The sequence below is a fragment of the Zosterops lateralis genome, assembly GCF_965231275.1.
Source record: "Zosterops lateralis genome assembly, chromosome: 1".
NCBI classification, from domain to species: domain Eukaryota; kingdom Metazoa; phylum Chordata; class Aves; order Passeriformes; family Zosteropidae; genus Zosterops; species Zosterops lateralis.
The window spans coordinates 48,490,515-48,509,518 of record NC_139762.1 but is presented as its reverse complement, the minus strand read 5'-3'; the positions used below and the strand labels follow the sequence as shown (position 1 = coordinate 48,509,518).

Here is a 19,004-nt window from a genome sequence, read left to right as displayed (position 1 = left end):
CAGCGTGCAGGTATGTAACCAGTTACTATACAAAGTTGAAGAAATTACTATTACATAAATTGCAGAGGACTGCATCTATGGAGGAATTCTATTTAACCAGCCTGCTAGTACCCACTAAGAAAAAAAAGGAAATATTTAAGGTCTAAAGAAAGAGGACTTGTCATATCTGCTTTACCAGATGCATAATAGTGGACAATAAACACGATTCTGCTGTGTCAGCTCTGTCACCAAAGGTTTTTCTTTAGAGAGTGTACAGGTAAATTTGAGAGCAAAAATCCAAATCCTTCTAATTTTAAAAGACTGGGCTTGTTGAGGATTAAAAAAAAAATCTTTTTAAAGCTCTTCAAAGAGCCATGGAAAGGAGATTTTGTTAAACACATGATTCTCAGCATCTTCTTATTTGTGCTACACAGTGTGTGTAGGGCAAAGATTTAAGGCGCTTTGCCTGTGAGTGGACACAGCCTGCCATGAGCTGCAGCAGTGCAGTGCATTCCCTGAACTGAAATAACCCTGCACAGGCAGGGATCCAGCCAGACATCTTAGGGGTTACTAGGATTCACACTGAAAGAGGAAAAACACTGACTCTCACTCTCTCTCACTAATAAAAATAAAAATTGCCAAAAGCAGACATCTCCTCATGCTTAAATTCAGCTGAATATGGTTGGCATTGCATTGCCACAGGATTGAATAAGAGGAAGTTCTCTTATCTCCCTTGATTAAGCAAAAACAGCATGTCTTTTTTTTGCTTTACAGAGAAAAGAGAAAAATAGCACACACACCACACAGCCTCTGTACTACTGTAAGGGAAAGGGAAAGAAGTTCCTGATGTTATGCAAGTTCTAGCAGTGTAAGAAAGGTTAATAGCGTTTACTGAACTTTTAATAGGGCACAACTCTAGCATACCTGCACAGCATCAAAAAGGTGATTTTGTTCCTTTTCCTGTTTATTGTTCCATGACTGAAGGCTCAGAAAGGAGAAGGGGTTTGGAGGCAAAAGCCATTTACCAATTCTCCCTTCCATTCACTTTGGCTAAGCATTCCAGTTTTTTGCAGATGTGCAGCACACGTTAAGGGTACTGAAGCCTCCAGACACATTAAATCACTTCAGGGGGACAGATTTTGGTTTGTAGTCCAGGTGGCCAAGGTACCCAGTGAGAAGGAAAGCCTTCATGAGTTCTCCTGATGAAGGGAAGCCCATGGAACAGCATCTTGGAAGGCCCGGTCCCCCATCAGGCTGGCTCCTCTCATGCACAATGCCAATAATGCACCTGGGGCTTCCTGAATCTTAATCTACAGCTGAACTGCCTGTGGTCCCTTACAGGCTCATCAGCTTCACTAGCTTAAGCAATAAAATACTAAGCAAATGATAACTCTACTGTGGCATATACATATAAGCCAGTAAGGAAAATCACAATTGCTTCCCCAATGCCTGAAATCCCAATATTCAAGAAAAGAGTGGTCATGTCACAGAGGATGAAGAGAAAGCAGGTACAGCAGCATTCAGTCACTTCACTGAATAAAAAAGCTGAGTGCAAGATGGCAATTTTGGCATCTCAGTAAGGTCACCATGAAGCAGCACCATCCTTGGAGATCGGAGCATGAGGAAACAAAAAAGTGAGTCCTAACAGAGCAAAGAGGTAGGATGGGTCCCTGGGTGACACCATTGGTCATAGCCAACCTTTTATCAAGTCCACAGGATGCTCAGCAAGGCAATGATGACAAGATAGGGTGGTCCCACTTGGACAGTGCCAGATGTACAAATGACCATGTAGTGACACAGGAGGATGAGGAAAGAAGCAGTACCCTTGGGGAAGAAAGGCTGCAGTTGTGCCTTCCACTTTTAGGAGAGCATCAGGAGGAGATGACAACATATGTAACATATCTCATGACATAAGCACAGAGAAAAATGCTAAGGACAGCTTTACCAGAAAAGCAGAGTAGAAGAAGGGAGCAGAAAAGAGAATTTTAATTTCCCCTTCTCCTCTTCAGAGAAAAGCACAAATAGTTCAGGAAAAAAAAAATGACACCTTTTAGTAGCCAGCATGGGCAGAAAAAGAGGCTGAGCTAACACTGGAACAGACCTTCAGTAGTAATGCTCCTCCCTTCATTGAAAAGGATAGCAGGGTGCTCTTCCCAGAGCCCAGGTCACTACAAAACCTCCCACCAGCTGAAGTTTGCTGACCACAACCAGATGCAGAGAGACAACCTGTTCTGATGAGCAAGCAGGGGAAACTTGCATGCACAGATACAAAGATAGCGTGCAAAATTTGGTTACACCATGAGGCAGAGCCAACACTTTGTTGGGATCAACCTGCCCCTCCCTCTCCAGCAGGAAAACACGAATTAGTCAACATTGCCACAAACCATCCCGCAACCAGCTCTGCACTGAAGAAATCTCTCACAAGGCAAACCATCTGATTTCCTAAGTCAGTAGAGCCAGCATGCTGGGCTTTTGATTTCCTCTCTGCCCTACCCCCATCCCAAAACACAATAATGCTTTAAAGCCCTCTTTCAAGAAGGGAAATACCCATCGTGTCTACAGGATGTGAGAGGTGAAAGGGATGTGGGTTAGCTGGAGGAGGTGGAGCAATGTGTCTCTGACTGCTGTGCCCTTTACGTCACAGCAGGACGTGACCCAAAGCTCACAGCAGCAACCCACAGAAGCATAGAAATATTTAGGTTAGAAAAGACCTGCAAGATCACCAGCTCCAACCATTAACCTGACACCACCAACTCCACCACTAAGCCCTGCCCCTAAGCACCACATCTACACATCTTTTAAATACCTCCAGGGTTAGCAACTCAACCACTTCCCTTAGCAGCCTATTCCAATACTTGGCAACCCTTTCAGAGAAGAAATTTTTCCTAATATCTAATCTAAGATCATTAATATCATTGCTGGATCTGACTGTGAAGCATCCTACCCATCTTGCACTTTAGCTGTCCTATCTCCCAGGAACACAGCCTTTTCTATAGGACATGGCTCTGACGGACAAAAGTAAAAAGTGTGAGATTACAGATCACAACAGATCTGCAAAATTGTTAAGTGTAGCTCTAAATTAATCCTCCAATTTTTTTAGAAACTATCTTCACTATTTTTGAATATTCCTAAGAGGCAAAACTTGAAAGTTAGAGCCTGACACTGCAAAGGAGGCACCAACCTCTATATACCACTGATTTAAGGATCCCAGTCATGCCAGCTCATGGTTATAGATGTTTCCAGGTTCTTGTCATTAGGAGAAACCCTAAAAAAAACCCCAGCTTCAATCCCAGCTTCCCTCTCCTTAAATATCTCCTTTAGCACTCCAGATACACACAGCTAATAACATCAGAAGAAACAGCAGAGCAAACAGTAGCACAGCCAGATGTACCAGAAGGTCTAACTTCATCTGAGCTCCTGACCTGCTAGAAGGCAGGAAAAGGTGATATAACTTAGCTGCAATAAATTGCCTTTACTCCTCTTTCTCTTTGAACCTGCAAATGCCTTAAGAGCTGTGCAAAGTCTTCTGGAGCAGCACCTGCAGGTATCAGGTGGGTTGACCTCAAGGCCATCATCTTATAAATGATAAAATCCAAACCTCCAAGGTCAAACCTCCACACTGAAAGATGTCCTTGTAATGACATCTGAATGTATCTATTTATTCATTACCTTGTTCTCTCTCTCTCTACTTGTATCTGGGTTTGAGGAAAGAAAAAAAAAAAAAAAAAAAAGCCAGTTCAGTAGAAAGCACTCTCCTCCCTGTCCCATTAACCCGGTTTTATTTCTCCAGGCTATCAGCACACAAAAAGAAACAGCAAACCAGGTGCAGATCATCCTCTGAGAAGAAGGTGGAAGGGAGATGGAGTTTCTTCCTGTCAAAATGCAGCCCCACCACCAGTGCTAAACATTTGTGCTTCTTGCTGGCAGGCCAGCAAGCAGATAAATGGAGAAGGGCCACAAGCCAGTCTGGCTAGCCAGGCACCCTCACTAACACCACAGAGCCAAAGGCTCATCCCACCATCACACCACGCAGCCGCCCTCTGCCTTGGCTCATCGCTGATTCAGGGTTACGTTATTCCCAGGAACCGCCGCTTGTGTTCCTGCGTGGAAAGCCAACAAGGGAACATGCTAGCCTTCCGAAAAACCATGCTCTGTGAGAAGGAGGGATTAGGAGGGAACAATGTCGGAGTGTCTTCAGTGAGCTGGACGCAATCCCAGCTTCTAGCTGCACAATGACATGCAGGAAGGAGTTTTGAAAGCTCCTCAGTCACAGAGGACCCCTGCTTGCCAGGCCCTGAGACGTCTGGACATAAGAATGGCCTTTACAGCATAAGGATGCAAGAGGACTCCAGAGCCCCCCATGCAGACCAGCCCTGGCCAAATGGGGAATGGTGGCTCAAGCTTAGCTTTTCCTTCTTGGCATTGGGTGCTAATTGTGTAGCCCAGATCCTTAACCTTATTTAGGTCAGGGGCTTCGGCACAAAAAAGTCTTAGAAATACCAGTTTTCTGTGGGAATGAGAAAGTCTGCTTTATGCAGACCCAGAGCTCTCCAAATATTGGAACTGAAGTGCAAATGCATCTTGGAAAGGGATGACAGGAGGAAATCGTGCTTGATGGGATGCACGTACTGGTGCAAAATTATGTCTCGTGCAGCTTTTGATATGATTTGCACGTTTTGTAACAAGCTCCAAGGCAAACAAGCTCTTAACAAACTACATGCAGGGCATGAAACAGGATTACGTGGATGCTCAGGAAGATGTTCCCCACAGGTTCTCCCTGCTGCCTTGGCCACTCACTGCCATGCCATGCATGCCTCCAGTTTGCCACTGACCTTCTCAAGCTTGAACAGGTGGCAACACCCCCAAAACCAGTGGAGAAATGGTGAAGCTGGCAGTGCAGACATCCCAGGGAGAAGGAGCAAGAACACCAAATGCTGAGCCCTGGTGACAATTTTATTGGATTCAATGGTGGACATAAAGCAACATAAAGAGGGCACCAAGGATTCTTCTCAATGGTGTTTACAACCTTCAAGTCTACAAAGTCCATGAAGGAGAAACTACAAACCTTTCACAATGCTGATCCCACTCCTGTTTCTTGATTATTCTGAGGAAGAAATATAATCATTGCTCCATGGAAAGCATTCCAGATTATTTGAAGAGGTGTGCCTCACACAGACTGTTAGCATGACTGACTGCCTCCTAAAGTTGTGCTATAAAAACAACCTATAAAAACAATCAAACCAGTAATTTAATACCTATAGGCAATAACACAGTACTGAAATATATCTTGCCATTCATTGCACCCATTAGGCAAAATGCCAGTATGGAAAACAAGACATAAAAATAGGGTGATAGGGAAACATGCAGAAGTGTTTGACCGGATGAAGCATTCAGGAGGATGAAAAACAAGTGATAATCAAACTGTCCAAAATTTAACCACCAATTCAATGGAGAAAAACTTATAGATTTGACAGAGTTTCCAAGAACATTCCAGTTTTGAGGAGTAGACCTGGGTGGTGAAACTTGAGCCAAACACAGGGAGTAATAAAAATGGAAGCAACAATCTCTGTGCTTTTTTTGGATGGTGGACTCATGCTGTTGTATGACCCTTACTCCTTGATAACATGAAACTGGCCTGCAGCAGATAAATTCACAAGGAAATCTCATCTCCAGAAGAACTGAAGTTTTTAAACCGTCACAGTTACACTCCTACTGAAAAACACACTTAGGTATGAGTTAAGAGAGTACACATATAGGTGCTGGTATGGCTGTAGACTCCAAAACCATAATACAAAACATATCACTAAGCACTCTAAAAACTGGGACATAGGGAACCTTGCGTGGGCAACTCAGGCTTTCTCCTACTAATACCAGGGATTAGCCAAATCAAGTTGGCACTGATGACAAACGACACTGCCATGACAAAGCTGATATTCCTCCAGTACTTTCTATTTTTAAGAGATATTCTGAACAGTGTGCTGTGCTGAAGAGCTGCTAGACAAAAAGATTCTTCTGATATAAATTCATCAGTCTCTCCTCACAGAGCTGACATCTCCAGACACCATCTTCAGGAAGATAAGATGCATATGGAAGAGGAACCATAAACTGTCAGTGCAGCATGCACCCGCACAGCATAATCAGATAGGAAAAAAATACTGAGCACTCCCACTGCCAAGTGCCTAAGGTACACACACACTCCTTTAAAACAACTGCTCTAGGAAGTTAAAAATAATACCACTTCCAACACATCAGGAAGCTAACGAGTTATTTTTCTGCAGAGCTTTTAGTACCTCTGAGGAACAGAAATAGAAAACATAAATACTTTTTTCCTTTAAAGCAATGATACAAGAGCCTCCTCTAATTGCAAGAATTCCTAACACCCCCTGACATAAAAGGCGAGGCTGTAGTTTTCAGGCAGCTTTTGCCTGAAACTTGATATATCTTAAAAGACACTGATTTTCAAACTGCCTGGCAAGAGGCCTCAGCAGAGAAAGAATTGCTGCAGCACATCTTGGAGAAAGAAGATGGCATTAGAATGATTTGGGGGAAGTATCACAGATGATCCAAGGAAACTGAAGTCCTCAGCCTTGTAGGTGAGACATGATATCATTCAACCCTCATGGTGTGAAAGCAAAGGCCTGATCAATCAGCATTTGAGATAACTGGAAGTGCTCAAGGTATGGCAAGACAAAAAAGCCAAGTGAAACAAGCAAAAAGGCCTTAGATTCAGCAGGGGTGGAAAGAGGACATGGAAGGAGGAGTAATGCTCAGGTTACAAGAGCAAGCTTCAAAGATAAGGCCAAAGATAGAAGCAAGTTTATGAGGCAATTTCCTTTCAACCTATGGACAACCAATATAAAGATATCTGCCCACTTTCTTTCAGTTTTTTTTTTGCCAAACTTCAGAGCTCAGCTGGACAATATACGTCACCACCATCCTTGCATACAGCTCCTCAAAAAATCTGCTGCACACACACAGAAAAAAAAAAAAAAAAAAAAAAAAAAAAAAAAAAAAAAAAAAGGAAAAAAATTGATAGAGAAGTGAGTCAAACCACAGCCAAGTCCAAGTACTCTCAGTTTAAAATAGAAATGGGAAACACCACATGCTTGGAGGTGGCTTTTGCACAGCTTCCATCCAGCAGCAATGCTCTCAGAACTTTTACTGACAACAGCCCAGAGTCAACATTGCTCAAATATCTATCTGTATCCATATCCACGAGCTGATGACTGAAACTTTATCTCATCCTTTAGGCCATGGCTTCCTTTTGTGCACCGATGCTTTGCACTAGAGAACTCAGAAGCAATTAAAACAAGAGATTGTGGGTGTTTCTTGGTAACCAGTGGGTAATTTTCACCAAAAGCTCCCTCTGGAATGTGTGGGAAATATAGAGATATTTCCAGCTATCTGCCAGCAGTACCAACCCCTTTGCCCTCACCCAAGCCACATGCTGCTTATTACTCAATGCCATGTTTTCAGGAGAGCAGCCAGCACAGAGGGTAGTGGGCAGCACTGGTAGTCTCGATTGATTATGAAAAGGGACAGTAAACACAGCTAGACATAATAGAAAGAGTTGTACAAAGGACTAGCAGGAAGAGATAGACAGATAGATAGCCAAAAGTTGCACTGTCATTGCTGCCAGAATCATTGGAAACTTGAGCTGGTCAGAATAAAGGTTGCAAAGGGTAGTCAGGTACCGCTGCAGCATTTTCTTGACAGTAACATTTATTTTAGCTCTTAATTCACTAGCAGCTCTGGGGTTTTGTGTATGGGGGCAGAATCTCTTGCAGACACAGTGCACTTCCTCTCCTGTGTATTGTGGTGCTGGTAAGTGTCTCACCACTGTCAGCCCCACACATCACAAGAGAAGAGAACAATTCAAGGATTTCCCCAAGGCAATCCTTATGGAAAGGGACCCCATCATTGCACCCAGTGGAAGTGCAGTATCTTCCTGTGTTATCCTAAAACAGGATTACCACTGGAAATTTCCTGCCCTATTAGAAAAGAAGACTATTGTTTTACAACAAGTCATATAGGTTGTTCCCAGCTAAGACTATCCTCCCTGAGAGGGGTTCACACTATTCCGTATTTCTGCCTGTTTAGAAGGAGATAAAAAGAGGAGTAAGGTAGTAATTTAATATTCTACAGGCAGTAGGTTTGACAGCAAACCCGTAGAACTTGCCTTGCATGTATGAAAAGAAAACTTGCCTGACAGTTCGTTTTTCAACACCAAATTAAGACCTGCTTTTGACACAACACCCTGCAATTCAGAGGCATCGAGACGGAACCACACTTAGTCTTATATTTTTAAATAGAATAAATAAAGAAACCAAACCAAATGCGAGGTTTCTAAGTTAACATCCAGCGTGTGTCCAACAGCACACGGCTTCCAGTTTGGCAGAGAGGTGGCCAGCCTTTACTCCAGCCAAGCCTGAGCGAGGGAGGGCGGGCACTGACCGGCAATGACCCCGAGTGAGCCGGGAGCGAGCCCTGGGCGGCGGAGCGCCTGCGCCTCCGCACCCGCGGGCTGTGACCCGCAGAGCCACACGGAAACGGAGGGCAGAGAGGGAGCTATAAATACCAAGGAGTCGAAGGATGGGTCTGAAGGCAAAAGCAGCAGCCTCTTTATTCATGAAGCGGAGGGAAGGGCGGCTCTGCAGGGCTGGCGTGCGGAGAGCACAGGGGATTTAGGGCAGGAAGGGCTGCCACTGCCTCACGCAGCCAAAGCAGGGTTGATCAATTAGCTGTTCAGTAACCCATTAAAAACCCGTTCAGCTGTGAATGGCTTGGACAGCTGCTGTAGCTAAATTTGCACAGCAGTTCAAGCACGTTATCTCAAACACCTATAAAAACAGGGAGAAAAATAGCCACGCGGAAGGAAAAGGAAATTTTCTCGCTCTTCCTCTTTATCCGTATCCGTAAGCCTCCGGTGAGAATTGCTCCCAGGTATAGCCTTCCCCATTGGGATGTTCACCACAAAGAGCAGAAGGGCATTACTGTGCTCTCCCCCCAACTCCATGACAGACACAGGGACAGAACAGACAGACAGCCTGCATAGGCACGAGGCTCCCTTCCAGATGGCCTCAGTCAGAGGGATCCCAATCCATTCTGCAAAAGCAGGCTGCGTTAATTCCACTGCACTCACAATGCACATCCAGTATCCACAGTGCTCTCAGCCATCCCTAACACACATGACAATATAACCCCAGATTTCTTTTTCCACAGGAATTACTTGTTTTTTAAATTATATTTTTATATGTAGTTGAACTTCTGGAACATGCATGCACACGGGGCACAATCAGGGTAAACTTATTTCTCTTACTCACTGGCCTCTAATAATTTTACCACAGGCACTGAAAATAACAGCTTGGCGGTGACGCCGGGTTCCTTCCTGCACAAACCCCCAGCAGCAGGGATGGAAAAGAGGTCAGTGGCACTGAGCCTCCCCAACTGTGACCGAGCAGTTTAAAACACTCATGCCATTTGAAAATGCCACATGGTCTGATCAGGACATGGATATGCTGTATATGCCAGGGGTGAGGTGAAACACTTTATTGAGAGAAAATATCCTTTTTTATCACAACTACATATTCCCTTCATATTTATCCACCACTGATATGCTCACCCTGCTCTTGGTACTTTACAAATACCTCAGCATTTTGGAATCCACTGTGGAGCACCCAGGCCTGGGATGAGGGAGAGGACCAACATGCGAAAGGAGGTCTCTGGTAGGTCTCCCCTCAGCAAAGCCATCATGCACTTTTCCTCTCTGATAAATCAGTGGAGATCACCAGCTATTACTCAAACAAAGCACAGTACCTCTGTAAAATAATAATGAAAAAAAAAATCTGGAAGAGAAGATGCTACTGCGTTCCTATTTTTAAGCACTGTTATTATTAATGTGCCACGGTTCTTGTCTCCATCACCACACCATATAATAGTGTTGAGAAATTACTGCAGCATATTGTAATTATTTCAGTAAGGACACTGTGCTTCCATCTGTCAGCTTACACTTGCATTACAATGAAGAACAATGTGGCTTAAAAATAAAGTTACATGAACACTGTAATCCCTGACCTCTTCTCTGCTCATCCACCCAAATCTTGAAATCATGATTTGGGTGGGACTCCCAGAGAAACATTAATTAGAGACTAAAGAAGCAGAGTCTTCCTAACAATTAAGCTGTAGGAAACACACTGAAGCACAACTCCATCAAAAAGGATGCAGCTAAATTTAAAAAAAACTGATTGGGCCCTAAATGTCCCAGTTTAACACTGCTGGAGACCCATGTTCACAGTGAGCTAGACCAGCACTTAGTTCCAGAGACAGTGTTTTCCTCTACTTAACAGTGACTGACCAAGTTTCTGCTTGCACCTCATCAGGAACTTAGCAGTCCCTTGGTTCTTCTTTCCCAGTAAGAAATGGGAATGGTCCTACTGCTCTTTTCAAAGACAAGGTTAGAAAAACCATGCTTCCTGCAGCTGTACTGCAAATTCCCAAACCACAGAAAAATCACAAAGCATTAAATATTTCTGTTTGGAGGACAAAGCCCTATGTGTAGGTGCCTAGTCTGTTCCCTATGGTCATGCGGGACAAGCTTTCTGAAAAGTAAAACAGGATGAGGTTATAGTCTCATGGCCTCTGCTTTTGATTCAGGAACAGGCAGTACAACATCACTTAATAATTCACCAATTTATTACCATAAATCGGCCAACCCATTTAATCTTTGCCACATGGAATAAAGCAAACCTGCAGGATTGGCAGGAACAAACTGGCGGCTCTGGTTTACCAAAATACCTGCAACATGCAACATTAATCCAGTGACACAAAATAACATGTGCAAAACAGTCAAGCGGGCATGGATTGAAACTATGTGGCCATTAAGTGTTGCCAGATGTATCAATTAGACGTGTTGGGAGAAAAGAATAATATACGAACCAACTTTCCCCATTCATCTGTTTCATTTTAGCGAAGCTTTATGGCACTAGTAACAGTGGCAGGGCATGGTTATAATTTTAAAAAGGAGAAAAATAATGTTTATTTTATACGGCTAAACCAGCCTTTAACTATACTATTTTTCCAGCCACATTCTCAACTTTAAAGCTGGTAAAAATGATTGGCTGGATACAGCTCTTGAATGTCCAGGAAATACACTGAAACTGCAGTCGTGCAAATTTAAAACAATGTCCAGATCTCCATTTAAAACAGAAAATCCCTGGAAAGGCTGCTCAGGAGTAATTTCAAGGGACTGTCCTACATTCCTGTGTCATGTCTGAGGAAGGAAAGCTGTGGGGGCTGCGGCAACAGAGACCAAGCAGGATCAAACAGCTCAGTGCATTCACCTCTGAGATCTCCTGCAGAGCACATGGCTCCAGATGCCTTTTCCAAGTGTCTGGACACAGGGATGGCCTTCACGGTCTTGCTGCTACGATTTTGCTTTTGATCTCTCCTGTGAAGACTCAGGAGTAGCAAAGTATCTCAAACAAGCAGCCCACCTCCTGCAGGAGGAGCAGGTGATGCCCTCGAAGAGGGGCTTGGTACTGCATCCAAACAAAGCGGAAGTTTGGAAATGGAATTTAATTTATGTACTTCATGTAATTTAAAATTAATTAACATGATTAATTTGAAACTGACATCACCTGTTCCCCCAGCAGCAGTGCTGAAAGGGGCTGGAACCCTTATCCAAGACAGGAGCAGTACCTCAGAGGAGCCTTAACCCCCAGGGAGAGAGCACTGCTCTTTAGCACTAAGCCTGGCAGCCTTCATGTGATTTTACACAGGCAAAGGAATTGGCCAAAACCTGAACAGGAGTAAATCAGTCAAGTTTTATTTCACTGGAAAACTGCATAACTCAGGTCTGACCTGCTGCTTTCCTGTGCCAGATGGTATGCAGAAGGCAGTTCAAGGCTCCCACTAGTCTCCAGTAAGTAAAATATCATTGGTCTCATGCAGGTGGAGGCAAAAAAAAAACCCAACAAAAAAGTCAACCCCCAAAACAAAAGCTCTTCCATCACCCCATTTTTTTTGTCCTCTGAGGTATCAGAAAGTGCAAATTAATGGTGGCTTTATATGCATTATTTTTTTCTACTGCTCATTAAAATCCCTTTGTGAAGTGCACATAAATGATATCATCTAACAATTCCTTTTTTCTCAAGTTTTCTCTGAAGTTGCAGGAGGCAGGATTTCCTCTCTATTACATAAGGAGAAGAGGGTGTATTTGTTCTTTTGCCATTTAAGACTTATTAGCATGGTCAGGTTACGCGAGCCAGGCCCTCTTTCCTGATCTTTTCTTGCAGGGGAATTATTCTTGGCAAGGCTCCAGCCTAACCCAAAGGAGGGAAAACCAAGTAGCTTTACAAAGAAAGAGATATAAAACAGATGCCCCTCAGGGCTTTGACTGACCACTGAGAGCTTCAGCAACAGCATAGAAACAACAAATACAAACTGGTGATGAGCCTCTGAAGCATGGAAGTACAACCATCACTACTATCATGATAAATTACTAGGATGTCTGTTCCGTGGGGGTGCTATATTTTTCCATCATTTTGATGGGAAACTCAATATAATCCTGGAGGCAAGGTACCACACCATACCCCTTTCCCAAGCAAATTAATGAGCCCCAGTAGCAAAGAACTGGCCCTTGTAAAACCCCACCTCTCAGCCCAGACTAAGAGACTTGAGTGGAAAGTGAAAGCCCCACCCTGTTATTTAGTGTAGGGGAACAATGGGAAAAATGGTTCTCCTGCCTCCAGCACCTAGTGTAGGGGCCTGAGCAAGATTAAGTTTTCCTCCTGTCTTAATAGGAAGAGACTGCTTCAGGGGTTGGCTCAGAAACTTCTCTTTTTATTAGGTGACAAGAAGATATGCTTAAGGTCTCCTGGGGTAGGCAAGGCTAAGAAGAGGAACTTTCAAGTATGCTGGCACAACAAGGGTTACCCAGGGCTTGCCTGTCCACTCACTGTCTCCCAGGAAGCAACTTTGGGCTGAGGTTTACCTACTGTTCCCCCAGCTGGTACACTGATTTAAGTCTTAGACACAGAAATTTGGATTAATTTCTTGCCTTTGAGAGACCTCTATGCTTCTGTCTAACCAAACTGAAAACAGCTAGTCAGTTACAAACCTTGGGAAGAGAGAAGGACTGACATGTTCCCAGGGCTTGCTATCCATACCAAGAAAAAACAAAACAAAAGAAAACAAAACAAAACACACCACCAGTGCTAAGTACAAACCTTATACTGGTATCTGTATTTGTTACTCTACGGGCATTCAAGTAATAACTTCTTTTATAGTGAAAAGAGTCAATCACTGGAGCAACCTCCTAGGGATGCAGAAGAACCACACTGCTAGAGGTTTACAAACCTCTAGCCTGTGTGATTGGACATAGTGATAGATAATTAGATCCAGGCTCCCCTTCCCCGGAAAGGCTGGGTCAGATGATATTCTGAGGTCACTTTTAACCTGGGCTCTTCTGAGGTTCTGCAGTTTTTGCAACAAGTGTTAAGGCTTTATTACTTACACTTTTTGCACGTAGAAGATGTAACCACACCAAGAATCTGACCAAAGAAAGCAGCAGAAGGAAACAACAGCTTGAACTGCTTGACATCTGAAAGGAAACAGAGCTGGGCTCTGTAGACCTTTGGACCCATCATTGCCTTGACACACTGTCCCGCTCCTTCAGACTGAGTACAAGTTCTAGCCTTCATACCCTCTATCAGTTTTCAGTCAGTCAATTGCAAAGCATATTTACAAGAAAAAAAAAAAATAGTTAAGAGGTCTTCACCAAATTGCTTCCCAGTATTATAAAACATCATGAAAACCAGTTGGAAAACCTCCACTGAAAAGCATGCTGGGGAAGGTGCACAACTGATCACTGCCCTTGGCTGCCTGCAGACTTTGAAGTACACAGTCACACTGGAGTTTGCACCTTTACAATGCCCTGTCAGTCGGTGTTGCATGTGCCTGCCCCACGCTTGTTCATGGGATCACCCAGCTGGCACCCCGACACCTGACAGCCAGAGAAAGTGGTCACAGGGTGTCACAGGAGCCACAAGCTCAATTTATGGCAAGGAGGGACAGGCCTGAGGCAGGTATGAATAAAGAGTGGTAAAAGCATCTTTCCCTATGGACCTGGGGTATGGAACAGTTCTGGGGTATTTCCACCGTTCTTGTCCAGAGGAAATATCCTCTGGGTTTGGAAATGTGGGGCTACTTATTCTCCGCAAAAACACTTGTTGCCTTTGACCTAAACTTGCCCTTTTGATCATGCTGCTCTTACCCTACATTCTTTATTTTTTTGGTGAGAAGTAGCAGTTAAATGAATGAGGTTCCCTCATTCTCTCTGAGAATGGGGAGGACATGGGGGTCAGATAGAGGGGATGACCTGCATCCCCAGGGACAGGCCAACTCTGACTCTCTGTCAATAAATCTCAGATTTTCTGAACAACACCTGCAAAAAACACTGCAGGTTTGGGCAAATGCACCCCAGACTTGATACTTCAATCCAATTATGTGTCATGCTCGCCTCCTCGTTCATCATGTTAAGCTCTTCTAAAATTACCCTCTAGTCCTCTGAATGAAAACACCTCACTCCTTCACTTCAAACACTGTGATAAACATAGATCCTTGTAATATGAGAAAAGAGGGTGAGGACCTTGCTGTATTTCATTATTTTTGCACTACAGCAATGAATTTCAAAATAGCTTAGCAGTAGTAGTCATGCTTACTGATTTAGTGTACATTCCCTTCGCTGCTCTTCAGAAATTTAGCACTTCTGGGAACAAGCGTGAAGACTTCGAATTGAGGTTTTTTCTCTCTTCTCCCTTCAGCAGGTTACAATATGACATTTTCTTGCTTTTTGTTTGGTTTGAATGAAAGTCTGGCTCTCTCTCCTTCCTGCACAACTGTTCCCTCAATGCAAAGGGCTGGAAGACAGAAGGAGCTTAGCCTTCTAGCCTCACCTGGAAAGAAGTAATGCTTTTCCCTGTCGCTAACACCTGAAAGAACAAGCTCAAGGGGTCTTAAAGCTACTTGCTGTGATCAGGTCATTAAAAATAATAAAAAAAATCTCAACCAACCAAAATTTTTTAAAAAAAGCAAACACTATAGCAAGGCCCAAGGCAAGCCTTTTAACTGGCATTAAGTTCCCAATACATAAAATAAGGATTCTTTTCTCCTCTTTACACAGTTTTAGGAATCTTCTTGACTTGCTGTGCTTTATTTCTGGACTTAAGAAACCAGGTGAGGCAGCTCCTCCAGCTGTAAGTATTGCAACAAGACAGTACTCCAGCTCCTGAGAGCATCCTGGACTACCCAAGACCACCCCTGGCTATAAGGGGCCAGCATGAAGGAGCACACTCATTCATGCACATAAGGGCAGCAGCAAGCAGGTGCCCATTAGCACAGCTCACAAGAGAACCTACTGTGAGGCCAAGCAGCCTTCAGATCCACCTCCAGCTTGGGACATAGCTGGAGACTTGAGCAATACATATGGGACACCCACAGAGCACCTTGAAAACACACCTCTGGATTTTGTGAGGCTGAAGTGCTGGTGAGCCCCATGCAGTGATATATTCTTGCTTGGAGAAGCAAGAGGTGAATTTCTCCAGCTGACTGTCTACTGAAGTTGATTTACCTGCATAAAGATTAGATTGCAATGCATTCTGTCCATTCCCAGGGTACACAACCTGAGCTGGGAGGGAGACCATGGAGCTCAAAAGCAGAATGAAGGCAGTTTCTGGCCTCAGCTGAGGCTGTTTTACAGCTGCAAAGTTCCACTGACCCCAGCAATGCTTGCACAAGCAAGAGGAATTTCCTCCCTGAGTTGCTGTGTATGGCTTTTCCTAACGTATACTTTTCCTGCATAGTGTTGCTTTTTTTTCTTCCCACATTTATTTTCCCAGGGAAGTTTTGCAGGCTTGTCTGTGGATGCACATTGCTCTCATTTCTTTCCAGTTTCTCACGTTATCACAAATTTGATCAAGTAAAGAAAACAATTGCATCGTACTCACCCTGTGTGATTGATGACACAGATATGTGCAATAAAACACTACAAAAACAAGTACTTCTATCAGGCTCCTTTGAAACTTCAAAGTATCCAGGAGACATTTCACAGGATCCAGCACAACTAAGTGCCTGTTGGCTAAGCTGGACTAAGAAACTAAGCACTATGCAGTCTAAGGGCAAAAATAAAACAAACTTCTAGGGCCACACTCTGCATACACAGCTTGGGCTAAGGCAGCTTTATTTTATAAACTACTACATCTCCCTGTTTTTTGTTATAGGTGGACCATCTTGTTTGGAGCTTTTTCCCCCAAAATGCTGAAGTTGCAAAAGTGACAGTTAACACTTTACTGGATGAAGTCCTTAAAAATCCCTTATATGTGTATTTAAAATATATAAATAAATCACCAAAGTCACTTTTCTTCCAAAACTGGATTATTAGAATTATTCTGAGACAAGTGATAATCTGAGTTTCTTTCCCCAGCAGCTCCACTCCAGTCAACCAGCTGCTTAAAAAAAAAAAAAAAAAAGCAAGAGAGTGGGGGGAAGCACAGAATACCTGAACTAGTGAAGCAGAATACTGACAGATGTCAGGCTGAAGCCATCAGCACGACATCTCAATTACCCTGTTAGTCTATCATCTTAATTTTGGGTCTCAAACAGTGGTGGCTGTGAGATGACAGATGTTTCCTATGTGGGAGCACCAGGCTCCTGAGCAGTGCACAGCAGAGGTATCCCTGGCCACAAATACTGTACTGCAGCACAGAATTTCATATCACTGTCACCATCCTGCTCACACTCCTGACCTCTGCAACCACACCGACAAGAGCTGTTATTCAGCATATTATTGGGAAAGGACAGAGATAACAGTTCATCAGCACTTCCCCTCCCCACAACATCCCTTTCGCAGAAGCCCAAGAATCCCCTGCCCCTGTTCACTTCCTGATGGAAGTCTGAGCGGGAGCCAGAGAGAAAAGTTACTTTACCTCTGTTGTAAACAAAATGCCAGATCACCTGGGACAGATTTGACACATGAAAAGGAAAGGGCTAGAGTTATTTCAAAATGCTTATTGCAATCTACATTTCTGCATTTAGCAAAAAGTTTGGTAAGACAGACATTCCCAGCAGTCTTGTCCAATTACAGACACAAAACAAAACCCAGACTCTCAGCTTCTCATTAACACCTGAAGTACCATCCTGTTGGCCACAGCACCAAAGTGACCTTGCTCAGTGCAGTCAGGGCACAAATCCTGGCACAAGGACAGCACAGCCTCCCCAGGCAGGTGCTCCATGCCTTGCATCCCCAAGGATGAGCAGTTCCTCCAGCTCAGAAGGTGCCCCATGACCACTCCTTAACAAGCTGTGTCACCCTTGCAGGATGAGCTGTGGCATTCCACACCTGTTACACTGCCCTTGCCCTGCTACTGCCCCCAGCTTCTGGCAGGAAAGGCAGCTCCCCATGACATGTTCAAAAGGCTCTTAATGGAGAAACAAGCCTTGACCAACCATTAACAGTAGCCTAAGGTGACCAAATTTAACAGCCCAGTCTCTCCAGCACAGCTGTGTGTACACACACACACACAGAGTTCCTCGGGAACTCCACTGCCTCTGGAAGGTTACAGCAGCTTTATCGAGGGACAGCCACTACAGTCCCAGCCTTATGACTCAAACAGGGCTTCATGCAAGAAGTGGAAAACATTTAGTAATCCTAGGAAGGAGTGAGTCCCACTAGGATGACAACAAGAGCCTACAGCACCTAAACCTCAAAGGCATGAGCTACAGTCCTGCGTGGAGCTGGGCCTGCAGGTCGGGTGCTGCCTCTTACCTGTTCTCCAGCAGGGTCATGCACACCACCTCCCGCACGCCCGGGTTGTTGGCCTTCTCCATGGAGCAGCTCTGCAGGTTCCACGTAGCCACCCTTAAGACAGGTCTGCCATCTCTCACCCCCCCAAACATCTCCACAGAGGGCCGAGTGGATATGATCTGGGTCGGACCCCCAGGAGGAAAGTCCAAGTCCTCGCTCTGGAGGCTCAGAGAGGTGGGGCTGGGGTGAGGCTTGGCCATGAAGTTGAGGCCACCGTTTGTGTTTGTTGAAGGGGGCCTGGAGCGCTCTGCAAAAATCTGATGCCTGATTTTGTCCAGAAAGGAGGAATTGATGCAGTCCATCCTCACCAGGTCCTCGATGCTTTTGAAGGGCCCGTGCTCTTTGCGGTAGTCCACGATGCTGTTGGCAATCTTCTCGGTGACGCCACGGATGCTCATGAGCTGAGCCGGGGTGGCGGTGTTGATGTTGATCTTGGTGGCGGACAGGTGGTGCTCCGAGGCCGGGTCCTTGCGCAGGGAGCTGGGCGAGTGCTGCGCCGAGCTGCCCTTGCTGCTCACGCAGATCTCGAACTTCACCTGCTCCAGCTTGGCCGCCCCCACGCCGCTCACCAGCGCCAGGTCCTCCACTTTCTTGAAGCCGCCGATGTACTCGCGGTACTCCACGATGTTCTGGGCCACCACCCGGGTCACCCCGGGCAGGGTCATCAGCTCCTCCTCCGTGGCCGTGTTGATGTTGAGCCTCTCCTGGTTGACGAGGATGTTGCTGAAGTTGCACGCCGCGCTGAACTTGCGGCTGTGGCACAGGTCGGCCGGGTCGCGGGGGATGGAGCGGTGGCAGCCCAGGCTGCCCCCCATCTCACCGCCGCCGCGGGCCGGGGCCGGGGGAGCGGGCGCGGGGCGCTGCCGGGGCTGCCCGCCCGCCGCTCATGGACCTCCGCGGGGGGAGGCGGCGACCGGCCGGGCGGCGGCGGGGCAGCCCGGACAGACCCGCGCCGCCACACGCACCCGGCCAGCGGAACCCTGCGCCCCAAGAGGAGCTCCCGCGCCTTTCCCCGTGCTCCTCCTCCTTCTCCTCGGGCACCGCCGCTCCCCAGCGCCGGAGGAGCCTCCGCACCGCGGCTGCCCCGCGCCCCGCCGCGGTAGTAGTAGCTCTGCGGGAGCCCCCGCCCCTCGGCCGGGCCGGGCGGGGCCGCCGCCGCCAACAC

At 45.5% G+C, this 19,004-nt stretch overlaps 1 protein-coding gene across 1 annotated transcript in view; it reads right to left on the bottom strand.

The window, feature by feature from the left end:
- The window catches only part of EEPD1 (endonuclease/exonuclease/phosphatase family domain containing 1), a gene marked incomplete at its 5' end in the record, with an annotated part of 62,468 nt that extends 43,814 nt beyond the window's left edge, over positions 1 to 18,654 (bottom strand). Inside the window, one exon of the mRNA XM_083876339.1 lies at positions 17,801 to 18,654. Coding sequence (XP_083732465.1) covers positions 17,801 to 18,654 — 854 coding nt within the window. The remainder of the gene's footprint in view (positions 1 to 17,800) is intronic.
- Positions 18,655 to 19,004: the final 350 nt, after the last annotated feature.